At 44.0% G+C, this 27,575-nt stretch overlaps 1 protein-coding gene across 4 annotated transcripts in view; it reads left to right on the forward strand.

Moving 5' to 3' along the window:
• The window catches only part of cfap74 (cilia and flagella associated protein 74), a 190,787-nt gene that overhangs the window by 90,626 nt on the left and 72,586 nt on the right, over positions 1 to 27,575 (forward strand). For all 4 annotated transcript variants that reach the window (XM_048561032.2, XM_059638059.1, XM_048561033.2 and 1 more), the window contains 2 exons: positions 17,759 to 17,881; positions 26,786 to 26,907. In XM_048561032.2, the coding sequence (XP_048416989.1) occupies positions 17,759 to 17,881; positions 26,786 to 26,907 (245 nt within the window). The remainder of the gene's footprint in view (positions 1 to 17,758; positions 17,882 to 26,785; positions 26,908 to 27,575) is intronic.

The following is a 27,575-nucleotide window of genomic DNA, read 5'->3' on the forward strand; positions in this document are numbered from 1 at the left end:
AAGCCACATTAGATTTGGTACTGGGTAATGAGCCTGGCCAGGTGTTAGATTTGGAAGTAGGTGAGCACTTTGGTGATAGCGATCACAATTCTGTTATGTTTACTTTAGTGATGGAAAGGGATAAGTGTATACCACTGGGCAAGAGTTATAGCTGGGGGAAAGGCAATAACGATGAGATTAGGCAAGATTTAGGGAGCATAGGATGGGGAAGGAAACTGCAGGGAATGGGCACATTAGAAATGTGGAGCTTATTCAAGGAAAAGCTCCTGTGTGTCCTAGATAAGTATGTACCTGTCAGGCAGGGAGGAAGCTGAAGAGCGTGGGAGCCGTGGTTTACGAAGGAGGTGGAATCTCTGGTCAAGAGGAAGAAGAAGGCTTATGTTAGGATGAGATGTGAAGGCTCAGGGCACTTGAAGGCTACGAGGTAGCCAGGAAAGACCTAAAGAGAGAGCTCAGAAGAGCCAGGAGGAGACATGAGAAGTTGTTGGCGGATAGGATCAGGGTAAACCCTAAGGCTTTCTATTGGTATTTAAGGAATAAAAGAATGACGAAAGTAAGATTAGGCCCAATCAAGGATAGTAGTGGTAAGTTGTGTGTGGAGTCAGTTGAGATAGGGGAAGTGCTAAATGAATATTTTTCAACAGTATTCACTCTAGAAAACGACAATGTTTTCGAGGAGAATACTGAGATACAGGCTACTAGACTAGGTGGGATTGAGGTTCACAAGGAAGAGGTATTAGAAATCCTTGAGAGGGTGAAGATAGCTAAGTCCCCTGGGCCGGATGGGATATATCCTCGGATCCTCTGGGAAGCCAGGGAGGAGATTGCCGAGCCTTTGACATTGATCTTTAACTCGTCATTGTCTACAGGAATAGTGCCAGATGACTGGAGGATAGCAAATGTGGATCCCCTGTTCAAGAAGGGGAGTAGAGACAACCCTGGTAAATTAAGGCTAAGCGTTCTTAGTAGGTCTTAAGCTGTCTTAGTTGCCCACTATGACGTTTTGACGTATTTTTGGCACATAGTGCGTGTCGTGCCTCCCCATTGGCCCCGCCAGTAAGCCCAACAGTCCTGGCTGCTGGGTGACCAAACGACCAGAAAAAGTACGAGACAGCCGTGGTCTATACAGACCAACACTCAAAAAACCAGTATAAGTCTCCAGTTCCACTAGAGCAGTCCGGTTGGGAAGCGTCCCGGATAAACAACCTCCCCGCAGCATCGTCCACAACCGCGAGCTGTGATAAATCATTCGGTTGTACATGTGTAACATCCGCAACAAGGTCCATCTCGGTCCAGATCGAGACAGCGACATTGAGACATTACCTCCTACCATACATGGAGCTGAGATCGGTCTGACAGGAGCCTGTATTGGATGACATAGATAACGTTGCAGAAGGCACCGTAAGGGCAGCCCACCCTGCGGTTGAGATAAGCATTACCACCCAAACCTTCTTCAACAAAAGTTATCGAGACATAAAGCTGGGCAGAGACAAAAACGATAACTGAGACTGGCGAGGAAACAGCTGATGCAACTGCCTTCATGGAAGAAGTTGTCATCGAGCCAGTATACGACATTAAGACTCACTCTGTCACTGACACTTGACAGCTCTCCAGTGACAAGTGAGCAAAAACAGGGCACATCATCAGTTGGGCCCCGCTGATAATGACGATAACAACCAGCCTCATATAACACCAGCATCACCTGGTCCTTGGTCTGTGGTGATGCTAGAGAGTACACACACATCAACGAGCGATGTAAAGACTCAAAAAAGGCACTTCCCGGAGTGTTCCAAAATAGACCAGTGAGCCTTACCTCAGTTGTTGGTAAAGTGTTGGAAAAGGTTATAAGGGATAGGATTTATAAACATCTAGAAAAGAATAAATTGATTAGGGATAGTCAGCACGGTTTTGTGAAGGGAAGGTCGTGCCTCACAAACCTTATTGAGTTCTTTGAAAAGGTGACCAAACAGGTAGCTGAAAGTAAACCGGTTGCTGTGGTGTATATGGATTTCAGCAAGGGGTTCGATAAGGTTCCCCACAGTAGGCTATTGTACAAAATGCGGAGGAATGGAATTGTGGGAGATATAGCAGTTTGGATTGGAAATTAGCTTGCTGAAAGAAGACACAGGGTGGTAGTTGATGGGAAATGTTCATCCTGGAGACCAGTTACTAGTGGTTTGCCGCAAGGGTCGGTGTTGGGTCCACTGCTGTTTGTCATTTTTATAAATGACCTGGATGAGGGCGTAGAAGGATGGGTTAGTAAATTTGCAGACGACACTAAGGTTGGTGGAGTTGTGGATAGTGACGAAGGATGCTGTAGGTTGCAGAGAGACATAGATAAGCTGCAGAGCTGGGCTGAGAGGTGGCAAATGGAGTTTAATGCAAACAAGTGTGAGGTGATGCACTTTGGAAGGAGTAACCGGAAGGCAAAGCACAGGGCTAATGGTAAGATTCTTCGTAGTGTAGATGAGCAGAGAGATCTCGGTGTCCATGTACACAGATCCTTGAAAGTTGCCACCCAGGTTAACAGGGCTGTTAAGAAGGCATACAGTGTTTTAGCTTTTATTAACGGAGGGATCGAGTTCTGGAACCAAGAGGTTATGATGAAGCTGTACAAAACTCTGATGCGGCCGCACTTGGAGTATTGCGTACAGTTCTGGTCACGCATTATAAGAAGGATGTGGAAGCTTTGTGCAGAGGAGATTTACTAGGATGTTGCCTGGTATGGAGGGAAGGTCTTACGAGGAAAGGCAGAGGGACTTGAGGCTGTTTTCATTAGAGAGAAGAAGGTTGAGAGGTGACTTAATTGAAACATATAAAATAATCAGAGGGGTAGATAGGGTGGATAGGGAGAGCCTTTTTCCTGGGATAGTGATGGCGAGCACGAGGGGGCATAGCTTTAAATTGAGGGGTGAAAGATATAGGACAGATGTCAGAGGTAGTTTCTTTACTCAGACAGTAGTAAGGGAATGGAACGCTTTGCCTGCAACGGTAGTAGATTTGCCAACTTTAGGTACATTTAAGTCGTCATTGGATAAGCATATGGACGTACATGGAATAGTGTAGGTTAGATGGGCTTGAGGTCGGTATGACAGGTCGGCACAACATCGAGGGCCGAAGGGCCTGAACTGTGCTGTCCTGTTCTATGTTCTATATTTTCAAATTAGTTGTTATTTAGATGGCTTTCTGAAAATGTCAGATCTTCCCAGATACACATTTGCTGACCAACTCTTGCCACGGATTATTTTATCACTTCTCTGTTTCCTTGTTCCCTAACGAATTATTTTTAATTTCTACCTATGGATTTTGCCCTGCATTAATGAAGTTTTCTAGTTACACAGCTTATCCTACCCACTGTTTTAGATCTGTTGCCTTGGTGTTTGCTGTTTAAAGTATCCTCTTCATAGTAACAATGTATCAACAATTAGACAGAAACCAGGGCACTCTATTGCTTTACTTTTGGTATTCTTCACTTTCCAGCTAGATTTTCCAGTGTGCTGGTGACTGTGGAGCCAGAAACATAGTTGGAATCAATGAGTATCACCAAAAACAGTGGGATTCCTACCCAGCCGAATTGTAAAATTGAAACTCTTTTTAAAATTACTTTAAGTACTTTCTTTAATTTCTCTTGAAGAGTTTATTGGTATTCACAATTTGACATGCAATATGACAATTCAATGTGTTTTACTTCATTATTTGCTAATGTGTCATCATTTATTGATGTCATTTAGTGTCAGAGGAAGGAATATTTTTTAACAAGCCAAGGGTTCCCTACAGTTTCCCCAGAGAAACTCCTGTCATGTTTGGCAGAAACAACAACTTTGGATGACAGTGGCAGAACTAATACAGTACTAACTGGAATTATTATGGAAGCTAACAATATCCACTGTTCCTTGTTTACTTCCGCCCTCCTCGCTGTCCAAGGCTCTAGACACAGCTTTTGGGACTCAGTATTGAGGTCATTAATTTTAGGGTTTGAGGCACCTCTCAATGTCTTTATGACAATCCCTACTCTCTGGGCAGCATGGTGGCTCAGTGGTTAGCACTGCTGCCTCACAGTACCAGGGACCGGGTTCAGTTCCAGCCTTGAGCGCTTGTCTGTGTGGAGTTTGCACGTTTTCCCCACGTCTGTGTGGGTTTCAGTCTATACTGCATTTATACTCCACTTGAGACTCCTCCTATCTTTCCTCATCTAAACCTTCCATTATAACCCTTTGTTCCCTTCACTGTCATGTGTATATCTTGCTTCTCCTTAAATCCATTTGTCTCAATGAGTTTTTGTGATGGCAAATTCCACATTCTCATCATTTTGTTCCCTCCTACCTACCTATAATGTAATAAATTAACATTTGTTCCTAAGGTAATAAATCACTGAAGTCCAGGAAATAATTTTCAGTGCAATCAATGATAGCTGCTTCATAAAGTCTCATGTTATGTAACCATGTGTTTTGGGATTAAAGAATAGAACCTTTAATATGTACTACCCTGTTTTATAAGATTTATCTGTTTGAAAAATGATTAAAATTACCTAGCAACATTTTATAATGTTAATATTGAGAGGTCAAATTAAAGTTTGCATATTTACTGCTAGGTAGTACACAAATGTTATCCTATCCCAAAATAGATTGAAATGTTAGCAAGAAAGAGATTAGATCTTTATCTGAAAAGGAAAGAATTTGCAGGTCTATGAGGAAATGATGATGGAGTGGCACCAAATGATGTGTTTTTTCAGACGACGAGCCTGGATCAAATGGCCTCCACTGTATTATTATGATTTTCTGATTTTATGATAATTGTAAACATTATCTAACTGTGATGTAAGGTAACTTGTATATATTTTAATATCATTTATTTTAGAGTTTCAATTTGAGCCAGTGGCATATGGGCACACTCTATGTGTCTGAAGGGGGTTTGATGATTAACTTCTAAGTGGTTCGGAAGCCATGGTGATTCGTTTTAAAAAAGCTGCCTGAGACAGACAGTTTGTGAAGGCTCATGGGAGTTTGTTTACATTGGGAGTTTACAGTGAACAAAATAAGCAATAAAGTGCCTTAGGCTTTCCGTTGGAAAGCTCAGGATTTTTTTTAGACATGGGGAAGCACCCACAGCTTGGAAAAAGTGCTTTAGTTTCAGTTTAAGAGTTTGTAAAAATCTTAGCTGAAGCTGGATGTATGAAACAATTGCTTCTGAGGAAGGGAGTTAGTTCAGGACTGTTAAGAAATAGGCTACCTTAATGTAAGGAGTTTAGTTTAAAAGTTCCAGGCAAGCCGTTTTGGTTAAAATGCCATGATGTGGAGGTGCTGGCGTTGGACTGAGTTGGAAAAGGTCAAAAATCACCCACATCAGGTTATAGTCCAACAAGTTTATTTGAAAACATTAATAATCAGAGATAAGTGATAATGGGAACTGCAGATGCTGGAGAGTCCAAGACAATAAAATGTGAGGCTGGATGAACACAGCAGGCCCTTCATCAGCTTTTGTGCTCCTGAGATGCTGCTGGGCCTGCTGTGTTCATCCAGCCTCAAATTTTATTGTCCATTAATAATCAGAGCTCTGTTCCTTCCTCAGGTACAGTGTGCAAGAGGAAATATACCAACACAGAATTTATAAGCAGAAAGATAACAAACCTAAAAATGACTTGCTGACTGCATCCTGTTGAATCTTTAATCAGTCAGAAAGAAGAAGCAGGTTTCTATTGATTAAAATGCAAATCCCAAAATTTCTTTCAAGTCATTGCCCTGAGATAATTAAAGGTTTTATCAGTATATACAAGATGTTGTGTGTCAGGTCAGACAATGCACTTCAGGTGTGTGGCCTTATTTAGGATCTATCTGGTGTTTTAACCTGCAGTCAAGCTGGTTTCATTTTTTGAACAAAATAGGGTTGTATCTGCAAATACACAAACATCTTGGATGAAATAATTCACCCCATAGATTTATTTGTATGTGCGTGTGTGTCTGAGAGAGAGAGAGACAGAGTGTGTGAGTGAGTGTGTGTCTGTATATATGTATGTGTGTGAGAGAGATAGAGAGTATGTGTATATGGTGTGTGTATTTGTGTGTGCGTGCCTGTTTGAGAGAGAGAGAGAGACTCTGTGTGTGTGTGTGTGTGTGTGTGTGTGTGTGTGTGTGTGTGTGTGTGTGTGTGTGTGTGTGTGTGTGTGCGTGTGTGTGCGTGTTGTGTGTGTGTGTGTGTGTGTTTGTGTGTGTGTCAGGACACTGACTTGAAAGAAGTTCTGGGATTTGCATTTTATCAATAGAAACCTGCATCTCCTTTCTCTAACTGATTAAAGATTCAACAGGATAATAAAATGTGAGGCTGGATGAACACAGCAGGCCAAGCAGCATCTCAGGAGCACAAAAGCTGACGTTTCGGGCCTAGACCCTTCATCAGAGAGGGGGATGGGGGGAGGGAACTGGAATAAATAGGGAGAGAGGGGGAGGCGGACCGAAGATGGAGAGTAAAGAAGATAGGTGGAGAGGGTGTAGGTGGGGAGGTAGGGAGGGGATAGGTCAGTCCAGGGAAGACGGACAGGTCAAGGAGGTGGGATGAGGTTAGTAGGTAGCTGGGGGTGCGGCTTGGGGTGGGAGGAAGGGATGGGTGAGAGGAAGAACCGGTTAGGGAGGCAGAGACAGGTTGGACTGGTTTTGGGATGCAGTGGGTGGGGGGGAAGAGCTGGGCTGGTTGTGTGGTGCAGTGGGGGGAGGGGATGAACTGGGCTGGTTTAGGGATGCAGTGGGGGAAGGGGAGATTTTGAAACTGGTGAAGTCCACATTGATACCATATGGCTGCAGGGTTCCCAGGCGGAATATGAGTTGCTGTTCCTGCAACCTTCGGGTGGCATCATTGTGGCAGTGCAGGAGGCCCATGATGGACATGTCATCAAGAGAATGGGAGGGGGAGTGGAAATGGTTTGCGACTGGGAGGTGCAGTTGTTTGTTGCGAACTGAGCGGAGGTGTTCTGCAAAGCGGTCCCCAAGCCTCCGCTTGGTTTCCCCAATGTAGAGAAAGCCGCACCGGGTACAGTGGATGCAGTATACCACATTGGCAGATGTGCAGGTGAACCTCTGCTTAATGTGGAATGTCATCTTGGGGCCTGGGATGGGGGTGAGGGCTCTCCAACTGCCGTCGACTCGACCTCTTCATCTCCAACTGCCGTCGACTCGACCTCTTCATCTCCAACTGCCGTCGAGACATTAACCGCCTCAACCTCTCCACCCCTCTCACCCACTCCAACCTCTCCCCCGCAGAACGGGCAGCCCTCCGCTCCCTCCGCTCCAACCCCAACCTCACCATCAAACCCGCAGACAAGGGTGGCGCAGTGGTAGTATGGCACACTGACCTCTACATCGCCGAGGCCAGACGCCAACTCTCCGACACCACCTCCTACCGCCTCCTCGATCATGACCCCACACCCGAGCACCAAACCATCATCTCCAACACCATTCATGACCTCATCACCTCAGGGGACCTCCCACCCACAGCCTCCAACCTCATTGTTCCCCAACCCCGCACGGCCCGTTTCTATCTCCTTCCCAAAATCCACAAACCTGCCTGCCCTGGTCGACCCATCGTCTCAGCCTGCTCCTGCCCCACCGAACTCATCTCCACCTATCTGGACTCCATTTTCTCCCCTTTGGTCCAGGAACTCCCCACCTATGTCCGTGACACCACCCACGCCCTCCACCTCCTCCAGGACTTCCAATTCCCTGGCCCCCAACACCTCATATTCACCATGGACGTCCAGTCCCTGTACACCTGCATTCCGCATGGAGATGGCCTCAAGGCCCTCCGCTTCTTCCTGTCCCGCAGGCCCGACCAGGCCCCCTCCACCGACACTCTCATCCGCCTAGCGGAACTCGTCCTCACACTCAACAACTTCTCTTTTGACTCCTCCCACTTCCTACAGACTAAGGGGGTGGCCATGGGCACCCGCATGGGCCCCAGCTATGCCTGCCTCTTTGTAGGTTACGTGGAACAGTCCATCTTCCGCACCTACACAGGCCCCAAACCCCACCTCTTCCTCCGGTACATTGATGACTGTATCGGCGCCGCCTCTTGCTCCCCAGAGGAGCTCGAACAGTTCATCCACTTCACCAACACCTTCCACCCCAACCTTCAGTTCACCTGGGCCATCTCCAGCACATCCCTCACCTTCCTGGACCTCTCAGTCTCCATCTCAGGCAACCAGCTTGTAACTGATGTCCATTTCAAGCCCACCGACTCCCACAGCTACCTAGAATACACCTCCTCCCACCCACCCTCCTGCAAAAATTCCATCCCCTATTCCCAATTCCTCCGCCTCCGCCGCATCTGCTCCCACGATAAGACATTCCACTCCCGCACATCCCAGATGTCCAAGTTCTTTAAGGACCGCAACTTCCCCCCCACGGTGATTGAGAACGCCCTTGACCGCGTCTCCCGCATTTCCCGCGACACATCCCTCACACCCCGCCCCCGCCACAACCGCCCCAAGAGGATCCCCCTCGTTCTCACACACCACCCTACCAACCTCCGGATACAACGCATTATCCTCCGACACTTCCGCCATTTACAATCCGACCCCACCACCCAAGACATTTTTCCATCCCCACCCCTGTCTGCTTTCCGGAGAGACCACTCTCTCCGTGACTCCCTTGTTCGCTCCACACTGCCCTCCAACCCCACCACACCCGGCACCTTCCCCTGCAACCGCAGGAAATGCTACACTTGTCCCCACACCTCCTCCCTCACCCCCATCCCAGGCCCCAAGATGACATTCCACATTAAGCAGAGGTTCACCTGCACATCTGCCAATGTGGTATACTGCATCCACTGTACCCGGTGCGGCTTTCTCTACATTGGGGAAACCAAGCGGAGGCTTGGGGACCGCTTTGCAGAACACCTCCGCTCAGTTCGCAACAAACAACTGCACCTCCCAGTCGCAAACCATTTCCACTCCCCCTCCCATTCTCTTGATGACATGTCCATCATGGGCCTCCTGCACTGCCACAATGATGCCACCCGAAGGTTGCAGGAACAGCAACTCATATTCCGCCTGGGAACCCTGCAGCCATATGGTATCAATGTGGACTTCACCAGTTTCAAAATCTCCCCTTCCCCCACTGCATCCCTAAACCAGCCCAGTTCATCCCCTCCCCCCACTGCACCACACAACCAGCCCAGCTCTTCCCCCCCACCCGCTGCATCCCAAAACCAGTCCAACCTGTCTCTGCCTCCCTAACCGGTTCTTCCTCTCACCCATCCCTTCCTCCCACCCCAAGCCGCACCCCCAGCTACCTACTAACCTCATCCCACCTCCTTGACCTGTCCGTCTTCCCTGGACTGACCTATCCCCTCCCTACCTCCCCACCTACACCCTCTCCACCTATCTTCTTTACTCTCCATCTTCGGTCCGCCTCCCCCTCTCTCCCTATTTATTCCAGTTCCCTCCCCCCATCCCCCTCTCTGATGAAGGGTCTAGGCCCGAAACGTCAGCTTTTGTGCTCCTGAGATGCTGCTTGGCCTGCTGTGTTCATCCAGCCTCACATTTTATTAACTTGGAATCTCCAGCATCTGCAGTTCCCATTATCTCAGATTCAACAGGAGGCAGTCAGCAAGTCATTTTCAGGTTTGTTACCATTCTGCTTATAAATTCTGTGTTGCTATACTTCTTCCACACTACACTTGAGGAAGAAGCAGAGCTTTGAAAGCTACTGTTTTCAAATAAACCTATTGGACTATAACCTGGTGTCATGTGATTTTTGACCTCGTTAAAATGGTGAAGGGCTTATTTTTAAGCTGAGATAGTCTAAGCTTAATTGTGTGATGACTGTGGGAAGAGGCTGCCTCATTCTTAAGTCGTGACTTGAAGCTACAGGTAAATTAAGCCATATAGATATAAAAGAGAAAAGAATTCCCTCTGTGTGAGTATTGTAAAGGTTACTTTGGGGATTAATGGAATTTTAATTTATTGAATGTTTCTAAATATTTATGTTATATGTAAATAGTATGGTTTATTTTAATTTATTGTCATTTCTTTTGTTCAATCAACTTCTGTTTTATTATTAAAGCTGAATCTACAATATTTCATGTTTATCTTTCAGTGGAAGACAATCTAGTTACAGCTAAAATAAGACAAAATATGATCAAGCCAGATTTCAGTGTGGGATCTGACTTGTCCAGTAATAAAATCAGCTGGAATTATATCCCAACACCCATTCTGGCCGTGTTTAAAACACAGGCACATTAGTTCTAAATAAGCAGTCGGCCACGGATTAAGCTAGCTTTCTTTATTCTGTTTTATCTCAATCTCAATATAATCCTAATTATATCAGATAATACTTTGAGCTGCACTGTATGTGCATACTTTGTTTCAGTTATTATATTCTAACCAACCCATCATGGACTGTGCTTGTGCCAGCCATTTATAGTGTCATGGAAATTATTCAGCACCTATGCAGTGTGCCCACAGTTGAACACATGCTGTATGGTTGACTGCATTGCTTCAATAGTTTTGAAATGCAGAGAGAGGAAGAACCTTAGCAATTAATGGCAAGAGAAAACGGTAGCAGATGACGGGCAGCTCTAAGTAATACCAGGTTGTCATGCAGAGTGTGTGAGGAAAAGAGTTCAGTGCCAAGAGAAAAGGTGGTAAAGATGGCCAAATATTTTGTGTGGCATATACTCTGGCCTTACCATCTGTTTCTGTCCACAACGCCCATGATTGCCAACTGCATTGGCATGAAGCCTTTGTAGATGGCAACTGTTCTCTAGTTCACATCAACATGTGCCAGATTGTCCTGCAAGAGGGGTAGGTGAATTATTCCTTCAGCAAGTGCAAGACCTATTTCTGGCAGTGATGGAGACTGCCTCATAAAGTTTCCAGTATTGTACAGAGGTCAGTCAACTTCTACCCCCTCAAAATGAAGTTTCAGAATTTGAACATCACATCTTCATGAATGGCATTTAGCCATCTCAGGACGGGAGTGGAAGACCCTTATCCTCAATCCTGAGGAACTCCTAAGAGATAGAGAGAGAGAGAGAGAGAGAGTGAGAGAGAGAATTATCAGGGCCAGCATAATTTCTTGGACTACCATTGATCTCCTAAAGGAATCAGAGAATTTCCCAGATATTTTTACCCTGAATTGGCATACTCTGATGATCTGGTTCTCATCTCTTCCAGGCAGTATTGAAAGATTTTTAAAAATCGTATATTTTGTCTGTCCTGCTGCGTTTATTTCAGTTTTTTTCTCTCTGATCATCCATTTAATATATTTTTGCATGAATTTATATCCACAATGGCAAGATTCTTTTTCTCCCTGCAGGATTTCTTCAGCTCATTTTTCCTTTTTATTTTTTATTGTCTGTGAAACTATTCAGGATGACACTGGTTCAGTCTAAGCTCACGATTTTTGAGCATGCACTTAGCTTATGTGGCCACGGCTATATTTTAAAAGATGTTTCTATTCTCATTTCATTGAACAGGGATTAAGCATAACTGGGCTTTCTCTCCACATATGCTTCCAGACTTGCTAAGTTTTTCTAGCAATTTCTGTTTCTGTTTCTGATTTCTAGCAATTGCAGTTCTTTGTTTCTTTAACTTTGTAAGCATTCACTTAAATCAATTTGTTTTGAATCTTCTGTCATCCTATCAAATATAGATCTTTTAAAGTGACAAATGTTTCTCTTAGTCCTAGGTTTAATTGTGTCCCTGTTTGTATAAATGTTTTTGGTTCTGTGGTCTGTGGTGTGCTGGGATTTCCATTTTCTTGTTGCTGTATTTGTGAGATCAAGATGAGCATTGCTTCTCTCGTTCAATGAGTCACGATAAAGCCATATAGTACACTTTCCAATTCTGGATCTAGACCAGTTTAGATCAGGCTGACTGAAATTATCTTCCATAAAATATTCCTGTTCTCACACACCTTTCTTAGGTCTTCAAGCAGATCCTCGTCTTTCTGTTTAATTGGTGGTCTGCAGCAGTTTTTTGCAATGATAGCTAGAGCTATCCATACTAGTTCTTCATGTTGCAAACACATCTGAGGTCATTTTCACTCACCCCCAAACTGTTCTGACATACATGATAAGCCGCCTTGTATTCTCTCCTTCCTCAGGTGATATTTATGCTTTTCTGCCCTCTGTTTTAGCTCTATTTCTGATATTCTCAACAATTTAAATTTGACAGCTACCACAGCAGCTCTGGCCCAATAATCTCATTTTACTATACAAGTAATAGGAAAGAGAGTATGGAAAGGGTCAGAAATCTATCTTCAGGCACAGCAGACAAGGGGTCAACAATGAGAAGGGGAGCAGACAATGCAGGACTGAGGGTCTTGTATTTAAATGCGTACAGTATATGAAACAAGGTAAATGAGCTTGTCGCACAGATTGAAATTGGCACGTTCAATATTGTGGGTATCACTGAGTTGTGGCTGTAATGGGATCAGGGTGGGACGTAAACATGCAAGGATACATGTCCCATTGAGAGGACAGGCACATGGGCAAAGTGTTGCCTTGTTGGTAAGAAATTCAATCAATAGAAAGAAGTGAAATAGAGTCAGAAGACATAGAATCTGTGTGGGTAGAGTTGAGGAGTCACAAACAAAGAAGGACCCTGATGAGAGTTGTGTACTGGCCTTCTGGTAGTAGTCAGGATGTGGGGAAGAAAATAAATTAGGAGATCAAAAAGGCATATAAAAAAGGCACTATTACAATCATCATGGGGAACTTCAATATGTAGGTGGACTGGGAAAATCAGGTTGGTAGCAGATCTCAAGAAAAGAATGTCTATGAGATGGTTTGGTTTTGGAGCAGCTTGTGGTAGAGCCCACAATGGGAATAGACAATTCTAGATTTCATGATGCGCAAAGAGACAGATTTAATTAGGGTGCTTAAGGTGAAGAAACCCCTAGGAGGCAGTAGCTATAACATGTTAGAATGAACCCTGCAGTTTTAGAAGGAAAAGCTGGAATCAGATATGAAGGTACTCAATTGAGTAAAGGTAACTACAAAGACATGAGGGAGGAGCTGGCTAGAGTTGATTGGAAGGGTAGCTTAACAGGGAAGATGATAGAGCAGCAAGGGCAGGGGTATCTGGGGTAAATGGAAGAGGCACAGCAGCAATTCATCCCAAGGAAGAAGAAACATACTACAGGGAGGATGAGACAACCATGGCTGACAAGTGAAGTCAGGCACAACATAAAAGCAAAAAAAAAAGCATGCAATGTGGTGAAGATCAATGGAAAGTCAGAGGATTAGGAAGCCTTTAGAACAGCAGAGGATAACTTAATTAAAAAGCAATGGAGGAGGGGCGAAGATGAAATATGAGAGTAGACTAGCTAGAAATATAAAAAATAGTTTCAAGAATTTTTTAAATATCTAAAACATAAGAGATAGGCAAAAGTGGATGTTGGTCAACTAGAAAATGAGGCAGGAGAAGTGGCAATGGGGAACAAAGAAATGGTGGATGAATTACATAGGTATTTTGCATCAGTTTTCACAGTGGAAGACACCAACCACATACCAGAATTCCAGGACAGTCAGAGGGATGAAGTGAGTGGCCATCACTAAGGTGCTGTGAATCTGAAAGCTGGATAATTCACCCAGGATTAGATGGACTGTACCCCACAGTTATAAAGGAGATAGCTGAGGAGATTGTAGAGACTTTGGTAGTGATCTTTTCGGGATCACTAGAGCTAGGGACGGTGCCAAAGGACAGGAAAATGTTTAAATGTAGCACCCTTGTTTAAGAAAGGAGTGAGGCAAAACTATAGGCCAAGGATAAGATTGTGGACTACTTGGAAGCGCCTAGTACTGGGGTGGAGTCAGCTTGATTTGCCAACAGGAAGTTATACCTGATAAATCAGTTAGAATTCTTTGAGGAGGTGACAAGCAAGTTAGGCAAAGGCAGGCCAGTGGCTATGATGTATTTGGATTTCCAGAGGATTTTTGAAAAGGTGTTGCACAGGAGGCTGCTAAATAACATAAGACCCCATGGTATTAGGGGCAAGGTACTAGCCTGAATAGAGGATTGGTTGACTGGCAGAAGGTGGAGAGTGGGGATAAAGGATTCTTTTTCAGGATGGCATTAATGATCTAGACAAAGGAACTGAGGGCATTATTACTAGGTTTGCAGATGAAACAAAGATGGGTGAAGGGACAGGCGGTGTTGAGGAGACAGGAAAGCTGCAGAAGAATTTGGAGAGGTCAGGAAAGTAGACAAACAAGTGGCCAATGGAATATAATGTAGGAAAGTGTGAGGCTACAAACTTTGGTAGGAGGAATGGAGATGTAGATTATATTCTAAATGAGGAAAGGCTTTGGAAATCTGAAATACAAAGGGACCTGGGAGCCCTGGTGCAGGATCCTCTTCAGGTTAACATGTAGATTCATTTGGCAGTTAGGAAGGCAAGTACAATGTTAGCATTCATTTCAAGAAGCCTAAAATACAAGACCAGAGATGTACAGCTAAGGCTGTATAAGGCTCTGGTGAAACCACATTAGGAATATTGAGGGGTTCAGGGCCCCATATTGAAGGAAGGATGTGCTGACCTTAGAGGGAGTCCACAAGAGTGATCCTGGGAATTAAGGGCTTATCATATGAGGAGTGGTTGGGGACTCTGGGTCTGTACTTGCTGGAATTTAGCAGAGTAAGGGCAGACCTGATTGAAACTTACAGAATACTAAGAAGCCCGGATAGAGTGAATGTGAAGATATTTCCACTAGTAGGAGAGAAAAGTACCTGATGGCACAGCCTCAGAGTGAAGGAACAACCCTTTGGAACTGAGATGAGGAGGAATTGCTTCAACCAGAGGGTGGTTAAAATGTGGAACTCATTGCTATAGAGGGCTGTGGAGGCCAAGTCATTGAGTGTATTTGAGACTGAGATATATAGATTCTTGATTGATAAAAGAATCAAGGGTAGTTGAGAAATATATCAGCCCTGATTGAATAATGGAGCAGAATTCAATGGGCCAAATGGTCTAATTCTGCTCCTATGTTCTTATAATCTTATGATGCAAGGCAAAAATAGTGTTGGCCGCTTTTAAGAGGTGTTTAGTTGTTGAAACAAAATGAAACATGCAATAGATCTTTTAATATCTATGAGGAGGAAACACAGATCAGCTTGCATTCTGAGAAAAATTCTAAACCTAAAGCACCAAGGTTGCCTTTCTCACTATAGATCCTGATTGCTCCATTTTTTAAAAAAAGTTGTTCATGGGCTGTGAGTATTGTTGACTGAACCAGCATTTATTGATCATTCATAAGTGCCTTTAAGAAGGTACTGAGGGTAACCTTGAACCATTGTATTCCATGCAGTATAGGTGCTATTTGTGAAGAAATTTTAGAGGAATGTTGCTTGGATATACTCTGTTTATAGTTCATCTTGATAGTACCTATAGTTTTATTTCTTTTCCTTTTGATTTGTATGAGTTTGGATTTCTTGTTGTTCAGATTTGACAGAAAGAAAGGATCATCTTCCAGAAATTTTAAACTGATCGCTAGTTAAAAAAATGTTACTTTACTCATGAAAGTGAACACAGGTCCATATGAAAAGGTGAATCGAAAGTGATAGATGAAAACTGCAAATTTTAAATTAATACCTTTACAGTTGCAGTTATTAAGGGATGAATTTGAGTTGTTTGCATGGATTTGAAAGCCAAACACATTACTAAGCAATGAAAACTGGGCACTTTTTTTAAAAACAGTGACCTACCATGATGTATTTAAGAAGAGTCAAGCCAGTATTCAGGCTACTCCTGAATTCATCAAATTAGAGTCTTGTGGTTGTTTAATAGCAGAAAAGGTTTTGGTATAGTGAAAGCATCATAATAAATGCATGCACATTTGAAAGTTGCATAGACAACCTCACCTCTTGTGTGAGTCTGGAACAATTTTTTTATGAGATGTAGTATATATGTGGCACCTCCAACTTGCATTTGAAAATAGTGTGAAGACCGTAACTCTTAATGTTTTTGGATTTTTGATGGTGGACTGAAATGGGAAAAGAACTGTTTTAAAAGCTGGGGGTCATTGCATTTTTTCTGAAGTAAGTTGCCTGACACTCATTGTAAATGACGTTTACACAGTGGTTCATTCAAGCAATGGGGAAAGCCTAGGTACAGATAAGATGAAGCCAGGGGTCTGTGTATGAATGGAGATTTTGCTGATGGCAAGTAACAGATTAGCCTGTGAAATGGTGACTAGTTATTAATGACAAAGGCCTCCTGTCTGCAAACAACAATATGGTTGGCTCCCAGGTAGCTGAACAGCTTGTGGTATCACTGCTTGGGGCAGAACTATGGATTTCTGGAAGAAGAGCTGCTTATGCTCTTTCATGAAAGGCATCTAAAACCCAAAGAAAGCCAGTTTATTTCCCCTCATCAGCTGCTGTAAGCTGTGATTTTTAATTACTTAGTAAAGATCTGTATAACTGTGAAATCCTGTGCCTGCTGCAAACATGTGAAAATACCTGGAGAAGGACGATTGAGAAGCAGCATTCTGATCTGCAAAAGGATCCACCTCAACAAACGCTGTGGACAGGGACCTCTGAATTACCTTCTTAACTCTTCACTCTGCCCATAATACATACATTTTTTTTCATGTCTGTCTATATGGATGAGTAGGGAGGAGTTTATAAGTGCATTAGTGTTTTAACTAAAGTTATATATCAGTGGTTCATAATTATTTATTTGTAGTCAGAATCTATTAATGGATCTAATGGTAAAATTCTTAGTAGTGTAGATGAGCAGAGAGATCTCGGTGTCCATGTACACAGATCCTTGAAAGTTGCCACCCAGGTTGACAAGGCTGTTAAGAAGGCATACAGTGTTTTAGTTTTTATTAATAGAGGGATTAAGTTCCGGAACCAAGAGGTTATAGTGAAGCTGTACAAAACTCTGGTGCAGCCGCACTTGGAGTATTGCGTACAGTTCTGGTCACCGCATTATAAGAAGGATATGGAAGCTTTGGAAAGGGTGCAGAGGAGATTTACTAGGATGTTGCCTGGTATGGAGGGAAGGTCTTATGAGGAAAGGCTGAGGGACTTGAGGCTGTTTTCATTAGAGAGAAGAAGGTTGAGAGGTGACTTAATTGAAACATATAAAATAATCAGAGGGTTAAATAGGGTGGATAGGGAGAACCTTTTTCCTAGGATGGTAACGGCGAGCACGAGGGGGCATAGCTTTAAATTGAGGGGTGAGAGATATAGGACAGATGTCAGAGGTAGTTTCTTTACTCAGAGAGTAGTAAGGGTATGGAACGCTTTGCCTGCAACGGTAGTAGATTTGCCAACTTTAGGTACATTTAAGTCGTCATTGGATAAGCATATGGATGTACATGGAATAGTGTAGGTTAGATGGGCTTGAGATCGGTATGACAGGTCGGCACAACATCGAGGGCCGAAGGGCCTGTACTGTGCTGTAATGTTCTATGTTCCACGTTCTATAATTGAGGATAAAATGTAATTCTTGCAAAGTACAGAAATCTAATCCATTTCAACCTGTACACAGAAAAAAAACCAAGTGAACTGGGAAATTCTGCGTAATTTGTAAAATCTTTAACTCTTGTAATGACTCCAAGATAGTGGGACTAGATTTCCAGCATTCCACCCCAGTGAAGCATAACTATAGTTTTAACACTGTTTCTCTCAGTGAAGACTGTTATTTGTAAATTCAGAGAATCCTATAAATTAAGATATAAAATGCTGACATTCATTGTCTTTTCCACTGAATTTTATTACTTCTAAACATCATATGTTTACTTTTTTTTGTTTTAGATCACAGTGGATGAAATTGGTGCATTTACTTCTGTCAAGTTGCCAATCATCTTTGCACCTTTAATCCCTGGTGAAACACAAATGGATTTTGAATTAGTATTTTCTGATCCAGCATCTGAAAGTGTAAGTCTTATTCCTAGTTAGTTGATAACATTAATAAGCAAGCCTTAAATTTGAAAAGCCTTTATGAGGAAGATAAAATAACTCCACAGAGGCTGCTATCCTATCACCAAATCACTGTATAATTAGACATAAATAGTCCTTGACCTTAGTACCACATTGTACAGAGTCAGGCACCAGAGTTTCAGTATCTCTGAGACTCACTCTTTTTATGTGTCAGCCAGGGCTTCCCAATTGGACCAGATTAACAACCCCAATCAAGGAACTCATATTCTATAATGTCCAGCTTATTGACTTCATTACAATCACTAAGAAGAAACAGCAGGTTGCCAAAGTAAGTAACACAGAGGGGACGCGTACATTTTGATGGAAACAAGAGTAGGCTGATCAGTCTAATAAGCCTGTTCTTTACTTAATATAATCAATTCCTTTCACCCAATGCCTTTTACTCATACTATCTCCTTAATCCTTTACATCATGGATAATCAGAAATCTCTCAACATCTACTTTAATTATGCTCAAAGACTAAACTTCCACAGTCTTCTGGGGTAGAGAATTCCAAGGATTCACACACCTCTGAGTAAACAAATTTCTCCTCACTTCGGTTCTAAATAGTATACCCCTTATTATTAAATTGTCCCCCTAATCTAGACTCTCAGTTAAGAGAAACTCCTTAATCCTTGCCAGTACATCACCTTCCATCCCATGTTCTTTAACTTTGTTTTCAACTGCCTGTGGAAATTTTATCAAAAGCCTTCTGAAAATCCAAGTGTGCCTGTTCATTTACTGCGCTATAAATTTTGGTAGTAAAATCCACAAAAAACTCGAACAAATTTATCAAACACGATATCCTATTCACAAATCCATGTTGACATCCAGTGCCTACTTAACACACTCCTTATGATACTACTACTGATGTAAGGCTGACAAGTCTGTAGTCTCCTATTTTCTTTCTTCGCTTTTTCTTAAATAATGGAGTGACACTAGCTAGCTTCTAATTTGCAGGAATTGTTTTAGAATCTATGGAATGTTTATAAAGTCTAATGAACATGGGCTATTCAAAACAATCTCTCCTTGGAAGGGCATCCCTGATAAACCTCTGCCTCACTGCTTGTATAGCAATTATATGCTTACCTAGGTAGCAAGATCAAAACAGGAAGCAATACTCCAGCTGTGGTCTCACCAAGACCCTGCATAACTGTACTAAGACTTGTGAATGCAAATCCTTTTGCAATGAACACTAGTATTCCCTTCTTGTTCCTAATTGTTTGCTGCATCTGCCTGTCTATATTCATAGGCTGGTGTATAAGGCTACCCATATCATTTTGTGCATCACATTTACCACTATATCATCATTAAAATAACATTCGTCCTTTCTGTTTATCATTCCAAGGTGTATATCTTTACACTTAGCCATATTGTACTGCATCTGCTACATATTTGCACACTCTGTCTACTTGTCAGATTCACCTTGAAGCTTCATTGCATCGTCCTTCCAACTCTCAATCCAACTAAATTTTGTGTCAAAAGCAAATGTGGGAATATTGCCTTTGATTCCCTCATCCAGATAATTTAATATCTATAGTGAATAGCTGAGGCCCAAGCATTGATCCTTACGATACCCCCGCAAGTAACTACCTGCCACTCAGTGGGGAACATTTTTCTGTCTCAGTTTCCTTTCTGTAAACCTGTTCTTAATCCATGCCAATATATTACCCATTATTCTATGTGATTTAACTTTACCCTTAAAAGGATTTTATCAAAGCTTCTGAAAATCTAAATATACCACATCCACTGGTTATCACTTATCTATTCTACTTGTTGCATCCTCAAAAAACACTAATAGAATTGTTAAGGGTGTATCAGAGATAATGGGAACTGCAGATGCTGGAGAATCCAAGATAACAAAGTGTGGAGCTGAATGAACACAGCAGGCCAAGCAGCATCGCAGGAGCACAAAAGCTGACGTTCCAGGCCTAGACCGTTCATCAGAGAGGGGGATGGGGAGAGAGTTCTGGAATAAATAGGGAGAGAGGGAGAGGTGGACCGAAGATGGAGAGAAAAGAAGATAGGTGGAGAGGAGAGTGTAGGTGGGGAGGTAGGGAGGGGATAGGTCAGTCCAGGGAAGACGGACAGGTCAAGGAGGTGGGATGAGGTTAGTAGGTGGGAAATGGAGGTACGGCTTGAGGTGGGAGGAAGGGATGGGTGAGAGGAAGAACAGGTTAGGGAGGCAGAGACAGGCTGGGCTGGTTTTAGGCTGCAGTGGGTGGAGGGGATGAGCTGGGCTGGTTGTGTGACGCAGTTGGGGGAGCGGACAAACTGGACTGGTTGTGGGATGCGGTGGGGGAAGGGGAGATTTTGAAGCTGGTGAAGTCCACATTGATACCATTGGGCTGCAGGGTTCCCAAGCGGAATATGAGTTGCTGTTCCTGCAACCTTCGGGTGGTATCCTTATGGCACTGCAGGAGGCCCATGATGAACATGTCATCTGAAGAATGGGAGGGGGAGTTAAAATGGTTCTCGACTGGGAGGTGCAGTTGTTTATTGCGAACCGAGCAGAGGTGTTCTGCAAAGCGGTCCCCAAGCCTCCGCTTGGTTTTCCCGATGTAGAGGAAGCCATACCGGGCACAATGGATACAGTATACCACATTGGCGGATGTGCAGGTGAACCTCTGCTTAATATGGAACGTCATCTTGGGGCCTGGGATGGGGGTGAGGGAGGAGGTGTGGGGGCAAGTGTAGCCCTTCCTGCGGTTGCAGGGGAAGGTGCCGGGTGTGGTGGGGTTGGAGGGCAGCGTGGAGCGAACAAGGGATTCGCAGAGAGAGTGGTCTCTCCGGAAGGCAGACAAGGGTGGGGATGGAAAAATGTCTTGGCTGGTGGGGTCGGATTGTAGATGACGGAAGTGTTGGAGAATGATGCGTTGTATCTGGAGGTTGGTGGGGTGATGTGTGAGAACGAGGGGGATCCTCTTTGGGCGGTTGTGGCGGGGACGGGGTGTGAGGGATGTGTTGCGGGAAATGCGGGAGACACGGTCAAGAGCGTTCTCGACCTCTGCGGGGGGTAAGTTGTGGTCCTTGAAGAACCTGGACATCTGGGATGTGCGGGAGTGGAATGCCTCATCATGGGAGCAGATGTGGCGGAGGTGGGGGAATTGGGAATCGGGGATGGAATTTTTGCAGGAGGGTGGGTGGGAGGAGGTGTATTCTAGGTAGCTGTGGGAGTCGGTGGGCTTGAAATGGACATCAGTAATTAGCTGGTTGCGTGAGATGGAGACTGAGGGGTCCAGGAAGGTGAGGGATGTGTTGGAGATGGCCCAGGTGAACCTGAGGTTGGGGTGGAAGGTGTTGGTGAAGTGGATGAACTGTTCGAGCTCCTCTGGGGAGTAAGAGGCTGCGCCAATACAGTCATCAATGTAACGGAGGAAGAGGTGGGGTTTGGGGCCTGTATAGGTGCGGAAGAGGGACTGTTCCATGTAACCTACAAAGAGGCAGGCATAGCTGGGGCCCATGTGGGTGCCCGTGGCCACCCCCTGGCATAGCTGGGGCCTATGCGGGTGCCCATGGTCACCCCCTGGCACCAACCACGCCCTCCACCCTCTTCCAGAACTTCCAATTCCCCGGCCCCCAACACCTCATTTTCACCATGGACGTCCAGTCGCTATACATCTGTATTCCTCATGCAGATGGCCTCAAGGCCCTCCGCTTCCTTCTGTCCCGCAGGCCCGACCAGTCCCCCTCCACCGACTCCCTCATCCGCCTAGCCGAATTTGTCCTCACCCTCAACAACTTCTCTTTCGATTCCTCCCACTTCCTACAGAAAAAGGGGGTGGCCATGGGCACCCACATGGGCTGCAGCCATGCCGGCCTCTTTGTAGGTTACGTGGAACAGTCCCTCTTCCGCACCTACACAGGCCCCAAACCCCACCTCTTCCTCCGTTACATTGATGACTGTATCGGCGCCGCCTCTTGCTCCCCAGAGGAGCTCGAGCAGTTCATCTACTTCACCAACACCTTCCACCCCAACCTCAAGTTCACCTGGGCCACCTCCAACACATCCCTCACCTTCCTGGACCTCTCAGTCTCCATCTCAGGCAACCAGCTGATATCCATTTCAAGCCCACCAACTCCCACAGCCACCTAGAATACACCTCCTCCCACCCACCCTCCTGCAAAAATTCCATTCCCGATTCCCAATTCCTCCGCCTCCGCCGCATCTGCTCCCAGGTTGAGTCATTCCACTCCCGCACATCCCAGATGTCCAAGTTCTTCAAGGACCGCAATTTTTCCCCCGCAGTGGTCGAGAACGCCCTTGACCGCGTCTCCCGCATTTCCCGCAACACATCCTTCACACCCTGCCCCCGCCTAAAAAGGATCCCCCTCATTCTCACACACCACCCCACCAAGCTCCGGATACAAAGCATCATCCTCCGACACTTCCGCCATCTACAATCCGACCCCACCACCCAAGACATTTTTCCATCCCCACCCTTGTCTGCCTTCTGGAGAGACCACGCTCTCCGCGACTCCCTTGTTCGCTCCACGCTGCCCTCCAACCCCACCACACCCGACACCTTCCCCTGCAACCACAGGAAATGCTACACTTGCCCCCACACCTCCTCCCTCACCCCCATCCCAGGCCCCAAGATGACTTTCCATATTAAGCAGAGGTTCACCTGCACATCCGCCAATGTGGTATACTGTATCCATTGTACCCGGTATGGCTTCCTCTACATTGGGGAAACCAAGCGGAGGCTTGCGGACCGCCTTGCAGAACACTTCCACTCGGTTCGCAATAAACAACTGCACCTCCCAGTCGGGAACCATTTTAACTCCCCCTCCCATTCTTCAGATGACATGTTCATCATGGGCCTCCTGCAGTGCCACAAGGATACCACCCGAAGGTTGCAGAAACAGCAACTCATATTCCGCTTGGGAACCCTGCAGCCCACTGGTATCAATGTGGACTTCACCAGCTTCAAAATCTCCCCTTCCCCCACCGCATCCCAAAACCAGCCCAGCCTGTCTCTGCCTCCCTAACCTGTTCTTCCTCTCACCCATCCCTTCCTCCCATTTCAAGCCGCACCTCCATTTCCTACCTACTAACCTCATCCCACCTCCTTGACCTGTCCGTCTTCCCTGGACTGACCTATCCCCTTACTACATCCCCACCTATACTCTCCTCTCCACCTATCTTCTTTTCTCTCCATCTTCGGTCCGCCTCCCCCTCTCTCCCTATTTATTCCAGAACCCTCTCCCCATCCCCCTCTCTGATGAAGGGTCAAGGCCCAAAACGTCAGCTTTTGTGCTCCTGAGATGCTGTTTGGCCTGCTGTGTTCATCCAGCTCCAAACTTTGTTATCTTATTATAGTAGAATTGTTAAGCCTGATTTGCTTTTCATAAAGCCGTGCTGGCTTTGTGCAGCCCCATTGTTTATTTCCAAACATTCTGTTTTCACATCCCTTGTACCAGATTCTAACATTTCCCCAGCGCTGAAGTTAGACTAACTGGTGTGTAATTCTTGATTTTTTTTTCCTCTCCGGATCTTTTTAAATAGTGAGGTTACAATTTTCAGCAACTGCTGCAGAGTCTATGGAATTTTAGAAGATGACCATTAATGTATTCAGTATTTCCAGGACCACTTCCTTTTGTACTCTGGGATGTAGATGACCAAGCCTTAGGGATTTGTCAGCCTTTAATCCCATTAATTTTCAGTCCCATTTTCTTCCTAATACTGTTTCTTTCAGTTCTACCCTCTGACTAGATCTTTGGTTACCTAGCATATCCAAAAGGCTTTCGTGCCATTTTGGGAAGACAGACCAAAGCATGTGTTCAATTCCTCCACTGTTTCTTTCTTTCCCATTAAAGTTTCCCCAGCTTCTTACTGTAAGGTTTCTAAATTTGTCTTCACTAATCTTTTCCTTCTTACATTATCCACTGAAGCTGTTACAGTCAGTTTCTATATTCTCTGCAATTTTTCTTTCAAACTCTATTTTCCCTCTCTTGATCAATCTTTTTACCCACTTTTGCTGCAGTAACCTGAAATGTAAAGGTCCAGAATCACAGCCTGATCAGAGGGGGTGTGGGGGGATGCAGAAGAATGAGCATGAGAGAGCAGGGGAAGTGGTGAAGTGGGCCTGGCAGGGGAAAGGGTGAAGGCAGTGGGTCTGAAACAGATTATGGCGGGGCACCAGGTCAAGTTCTAAGTGTTCTGGACCTGCAACCAACCCCACCTTGCCCTGCTATTTCTGAGTTCTACCCAAACATTCCATGTATTGGTCTTCTGATCTGAAATCCTCCCTTACTACTGTATTGATCCCATCTTGTGTTATCAGCACAACTCCACCTCCATTTTCATTTAGTCTGTCCTTCCTAAACATTAAATATCTTTGAATATTTGCTTCCCAGACCTCATGACCATGCTGTCAAATTTCTGTAATGGCAATTATACCTTTACCATTTACCTCTATTTGTGCTTTTACATAAACTACTTTGTTGTGAACAGTAGAGTACCCTGTATTTTTGACTTTGTTCAGTATTTGGGGCAAATTCGATGTAGTCTTTCTCCAACTTCATAAACTTTAAGATAGAAAAGACAGACTACGGAGTCAGGCCATCTTTGTGAAGGGAGGTCCACCTAGTAGTCTGTGGCTCCAGCTGAAGCTGTGTGGATATGGAGGGCTTCAAAGCCTTTCTGGAATACTTTATCCCTTACCACTCCACCCATCCCAAAAGAAGCATGCAGCTTCCAATCTGAGAGTACATTCTTCAGTAGTTAGTTTCTAAATACATTCCTTCCAGACAAGAAGTAACCAAGCAATGGTTTTAAACAGAAATGCTCAGATAAACAGATTTAGCTGCCAAATATCACAATATGGCATAGCAAAATTAGCTGGTACCTGTGATGTTACACTTTTGTCTTTAGTCATGGTGCACTGCACTGGCAATGCATATTGGAAAATCGTACATGTTACACAGTGTTCTCTTCATTGTGGACATTGGTCCTTGATTTTGCAATATTTACTCTTACATATGAGGCAATAGCTTAAAATTTTACCCCATTTAATTTTATTATTTTATTTTATTATGTTCTCCATGTTCTCACAAATAAAACCTTAGCATTCAAAATACAGCAAACTACCAGTGTGTAAAACTATTCAGAAGTACTAATATTCAAACAATACTCAGGATAGATTCCACATTAATGTATTTTTGAGCAAGACTCCAATTGAGGACCTGAAGTTTTTGGGACTTTTCCTGCTGCAGTTTTGTCATGTTAGAGGAAGCTCGGTGAAATCTGCGCCAGAGTAATCTGTTCATTGAGGAATTTTGTCGCCTCAACCTAGAGAATAATTGTCTAATAACTGGACCCAAAACAATCACCAGACTATCCTATGCAATATTTTCTGATATAAGCATCAAGAACTTTTTCATGGGATGTGGAACTTTATTGCCCAAACCTGTTTGGCCTTGAAAAGGTGCCAGTGATCAATCTTCTTAAACCACTTCAGCCAATCTCTTGCAGCTACATTCTCAGAGTGAAGGGAGTTTCGGGACACTGTCAGTCACACATTCTTCTTCCAATCCTGTTGCATCTGAATGAAATCGGGAACAAAAACAAAGTTGCTGGAAAAGCTCAGCAGGTCTGGTAGCATCTGTGAAGGAGAAAACAGAGCTAACTCAGTTCTGAGGAAGGGTCACCGGACCCGAAACGTTAACTCTGTTTTCTCTTTCACAAATGCTGCCAGACCTGCTGCGCTTTTGCAACAACTTTGTTTTTGTTCCTGTTGCATCTAAGTTTCTTGCCACCAAATATTTCCACCTGCCCTTCGGTTTTTGTCTCAACCATTTTACCTCCATCACCATATGTCCTCTGTTTGTTCATCACAGATGATCACACCACTTCAGTTTATTCCCATCTACTTTCTTTGACGCTGTCACAATCTTCACTGACCCCTCATGTACTGCTTATGTTGTGAAATGTAAAACTAAATTCAAATGTATTTATTACCGCAGATGGAGATAAATATAAGATCCATTGGTGAATCACATTTCTAAGGGTGGCAACATGGTGACTCAGCGGTTAGCACTGCTGCCTCACAGCTCCAGGGACCCGGGTTCGATCTCCCCACCAGGTGACTATCTGTGTGGAGTTTGCACATTCTCCCTGTGTCTGCAACGGTTTCCTCTGGGTGCTCTGATATCCTCCCACAGCCCAAAGATGTGCAGGCTAGGTGGATTGGCCATGCTAATTTGCCCGTAGTGTTCAGTGTTCATGATATGTAGATTAGGTGGGTTATAGGGTATGGGTCTGGGTGGACTGTCTGAGGGTCGGTGTGGGCTTGCTGGGTTGAAGGGCCTGTTTCCACACTGTAGGGATTCTATGAAGGTGCTTTCTTTCCATTGCTCCTGAGAAGTTGATTAATGACAACATTGCACAATTCTTTTGTTTAATTGATAAAATTTACTTGATTGTAAAGAAATTTAGGTGTTCTCATTCCATTTTGCTGGCAGATTATGTATGCATGTAACTGTGACTTTAATCAGAAGGGTCAGTGAATTCTTTGTGCTACTTCTACCGTTCATACTTTCTTCACTAGCCACTCAGGCTTGTTCAATTTACTTCTCACTTCTACAGGGCAGGCTGAAGACTGTCATCTTTTGTTGGTACTGTTCCAACACCAGCTGTTATTCAGTACACAACCCTTCAGTGTCACAGAAAAAGGTTATAAAAGATATGACTTGCAAAAAATTACAAAACAATTTTTTTTCTGATTTGAGGTTGTTCTACTCCGCTTTTATTTGTCACAAAGCAATAACTTTCTTGGAATTGTTGCAATTTTTAAACTAAGCACAGCAGGTTATACAGATTAGCGATGATAATTTATTTTTTCCTACTCCTAAAAATAGATATCCATTACGGCACGAGCAAAGAGTGTTGACGTACCAGTCTGGCTATCAAATCCTAATATAGACCTGAAAATCTGCATGTACGACCGGCTTTACCAAGACTCTATTTGTGCTTATAGTAGGTGAGCTGATGTGAGAAAAATGATCCTTTATGGTACAGTGATTTGATGTAAGGAGAAAAGAGGTGAAATACATAGTTTGCAAAGGCGGACAGCAAGCAACTGTTTCTCATTCAGACACATTTTCTGAGAACCATGCCTTGTGAAGGTCATTTTATGCGAGTAGCTTTCTCAAGAATATTATATAACTACAGTAGCCTTTTTCCTTCCACATTTCCAATGCTTTCCTTAGCATTACAGTTGCTTGTTGTGATTCTTAGGAAAGAACATTACAAACAAAGAAATAATAAATAGATTTTAATTTTCTAAAATCTTGAGAGTATAGTAATTCATTCATTTTGGTGTGCTGGTAAAAGCTTGTTTTGGAATTATGAAATAGAATGCAGACTTATTCCAAGAGTGCTGCATTGGCAGTTCTTATTCGATTCTGAACATACACAATATTACAATATGCAACAATGCTCAAATGATATGTTGGATGCAAAACATAAAATATCTTAAAATTTGCAGATGTTATGCACTTGTCCAAACTACGCATACACAATACCTTTCATTTTGTTCCTCACAAAAAGATCCACGAAACTTACTAATACAAAATTAATAATATTCCAGGAGTTCATAACAAGCCTGTTGATGTGTATGCCTGATTATATAGACATTTTTCCTTTAAA

Source organism: Stegostoma tigrinum, chromosome 28 (assembly GCF_030684315.1).
Source record: "Stegostoma tigrinum isolate sSteTig4 chromosome 28, sSteTig4.hap1, whole genome shotgun sequence".
Taxonomy (NCBI): Eukaryota; Metazoa; Chordata; class Chondrichthyes; order Orectolobiformes; family Stegostomatidae; genus Stegostoma; species Stegostoma tigrinum.